Source organism: Maniola hyperantus, chromosome 5, assembly GCF_902806685.2.
Source record: "Maniola hyperantus chromosome 5, iAphHyp1.2, whole genome shotgun sequence".
Classification (NCBI taxonomy): domain Eukaryota; kingdom Metazoa; phylum Arthropoda; class Insecta; order Lepidoptera; family Nymphalidae; genus Maniola; species Maniola hyperantus.
This window is the reverse complement of record NC_048540.1, coordinates 1780512-1783745: the sequence shown is the minus strand read 5'-3', so window position 1 is coordinate 1783745 and position 3234 is coordinate 1780512. Positions and strand designations below refer to the sequence as shown.

Below are 3234 nucleotides of genomic sequence, written 5' to 3'. Positions count from 1 at the left end.
ATTCTCGAGTGACATAGGCTATACGGGATATTATATTGTATAAAAGGAAAAGGTGACTGACTGACTGACTGATCTATCAACGCACAGCTCAAACTACTGGACGGATCGGGCTGAAATTTGGCATGCAGATAGTTTTTATGACGTAGGCATCCGCTAAGAAGTAAGAAAGGATTTTTGAAAATTTATCCCCTAAGGGGGTGAAATAGGGGTTAGAAATTTGTGTAGTCCACGCGGACGTAATCGCGAGCATAAGCTAGTTCTCCATAAAGCTCAAAGATATTGTGTGAAGTCTGCCGATCTGCAGTTGGCAGCATGGTGGACTATGGCTTAAATCCTTCTCGTTCTGAGAGGAGACCCGTGCTTAAAATCGCTTTTTGACTCTGCTGAGAATCGAACCCCCGGAACTACCATTTATGAGTAGGTAGTTTTCTCAAAAACTACTTAGTTTTATTTTTTTATTAAAATAACTATAAACTCGAGTTTTAATATGAAACAAGTGCTTTGGGACCAGTATTTCGTATTCCATCCAGCTCATATTTAAGCAGGTGTTGCCGGCGTAAAAAACGTACGTGACGTCAATCGGACGTTTTTTCCAGAGCAGGTACGATTTACATAAGCTTTGGAAGGTAGAAAATGTGTCATATTTTATATACTAGCTATAATATCTGAGACTTCGTATAGGCGTGGATTAAGGAACTCTTTGACTTTCCGGGACAAAAGTAGCCTATGTCACTCTTCATATTTTCGATATCTATACTTAACCAACCCATGCAAAAAATTACGGTGATCCGTTGCTCCGTTGCAACGTGATTGAAGGACAAATCAACAGACGAATAAACAAACAAATACACTTTCGAATTTATAATATGGGTAGTGATTAAGTGTATTTTAATTTTTTAGGACTCCAAGAATCCCAATGCTGTTGGAAGGTGTGAGGGGAGTACTCTGAAAGAGAAGAGGTAATGTAAACGGGGACTTCTTGGCGGTAAACGCGCAAACTTGTGTTTTTATTTGGTTAAATTGCAGTAGGTCTTGGAACCCCATTCTGACACACCTAGGCGGGTTTCTATGTCAGACACAAATTTGGCTCTACACTCCTCCAGCACTGCGCAAGAAAGCTGTCTATGTCCTTTGTACAGGGCATCACCCGTACTGTCATACGCATAGCAATGGATGTTGTTGAGAAGCAACATGTCATTGATATGCAGGATGAACAATGTGGGTGACAGCACCGAGCCCTGTAGGACGCCAGCATTGATGGGTTTGACTTCCGAGCAAAAACCGTCGACAGCAACTTTGATGATACGACCATCAAGGAAGCTGGCGACCCAATTACACAGCTTCACTGGTAGTCCGTAAGATAGTAGTCTCGATAGAAGTGCCCCTTTTTCGATGCAAAATCCGCAAGGGAGATGTGTCGCATGAATTATGCTTGGACTGTTGATCTGAGAGTTAGTATAATTAATTGGTATTCCAGGTATTGTAGTTGCTAGCTTAAACACATAAAATTCCAAACCCCTGCCAGGAATCGAACCCGGGACTCCACGAATCCACGCATACTATTGAATTTGGTCGGACATCTTGGCTTTGCGGATGATATTATTAAGCTTCAATGGGCTAACTTAGGACAATATTGTAAGTCCAGGTTAGCCCGCTTCAATCTTAGACTGCATCGTTACTAAGCACCAGGTGAGATTGCACTTTGCAGTCAAGGATTAACTTGTATCCGAATTGAAAAAAAAAAACCAGCCAAGTGCGAGTTAGGCTCACGCAACGAGAGTTCCGTATGTTGCACGATAATTCAAAAACTATGATGCGTAAAAATAAATAAAAATATGAATTAGAATGCAAGTATGAATTAAATTGCAATGCAATTAAAGACTGTTGTCAGTAGTGAGCTGGCGATGGTTTTTTTTTTTGGGGGTTGATCATGATGATGCCATTCGCCTTGCATGATGATTGCGCCTTTGCATGCTACATCTATTAGATTAAGATCCTGTATTGTGTTTTTTCAATGTTTACTTTGTGTTGTGTGCAATAAAGTGTAAATAAATAAAATAAATAAAAAATGATGATGAACAAAACTATATCGGCCGATTTATTGACAATAAATCGACTGTGTTACGAAATTGGTAACAAAATAATTCCCAGCTTACATAGGATTCGGTAATAAATACAAAGTCGAGGTTTTGCGAAATTAATTCTATTAGAGCCGGTAATCCTCGGAGAACTGGCGTAATCCGGCTAAGACGCGACGCGTGTTGGCGAACTACGTACTACGTACTACGTACTACGTAAGTACCGTTTACATGTTGTTTGGACTAGCGGTAGTTGTTGCGTGTATTTAGCGGTAATCTAATATCTAAATCTAATCAATTCGATAAGATAACTAAATAAGATAAATAATAGTTTGGTTAAGGTTGGGTTAGGTTAGTAAGGTTTGGGTGGAGAGAGGGCACGGAGTACTCACCTTCCATCTTGTGCAGGTTCTTTCGGGGCATGGCTGCTTCGGAAGGTACCTGTGCAAGATCGCAGGTAGAGAGCCTACTGAGGAGTGCCATGAGTGTGGCAGTGCCGTGGATACGGCGCAACACACTCTGGCAGAGTGCCCAGCATGGGCTGAGTCGCGAGAGACGCTCGTGGCGGCAGTGGGGCAAGACCTCTCCCTGCCAGCCGTGGTCAAAGCCATGGCGGGCAGCGATGGGTCTTGGAAAGCAGTAGAGCTCTTCTGCGAGCAGGTAATGTCGCAGAAGGAGCTGGCGGAGCGCATGAGAGAAGATGATTTCAACTCTCATGCCATCCGTCGTAGGAGGGTCGGGCGTAGGCGAGTCGCCCACGACCGCCGCCTACCCCCTTGAGAAGGACTCTTGGGCAATAGACACGGGGAGTCTATCGTCCGTAAAGAAACCAGTCCTCGAGTCGGAAGGCGCACCTTTGTGTTCCTGGTGCGCCTCAGACGGTGTTTAGGGACTTCATTGGTCCCCTGAGGTGGGTCCTCAGCAGGCGCCGCTGGCTGGGTTGCGCGAACGTGTTTGGCCCCGTAGCCCAGCCACCAGGCGATGCGTGGAACATCGTGGGGTTTTAGTCGGTAAGAGTCCGACATAACCTCCGCACCTCCCCGGGTGCGGTGGCATCCATGAGGATTTCCCCACGGAAAAAAAAAAAAAAAAAAAAAAAAAAGGTTAGTAAGGTTAATTTTATTCTCATTTGAATATTAAGGTGACGCAGTACGTT

The 3234-nt window shown here is 44.0% G+C and overlaps 1 protein-coding gene across 1 annotated transcript; it reads left to right on the top strand.

The window, feature by feature from the left end:
* The first annotated feature begins 1412 nt into the window (after window positions 1–1412).
* LOC138402382 (uncharacterized) lies at window positions 1413–2858 on the top strand. The gene is made up of 2 exons (XM_069498668.1): window positions 1413–1451; window positions 2487–2858. Exons 1-2 carry the CDS (start codon window positions 1413–1415, stop codon window positions 2856–2858), a joined length of 411 nt encoding a protein of 136 aa, XP_069354769.1.
* Window positions 2859–3234: the final 376 nt, after the last annotated feature.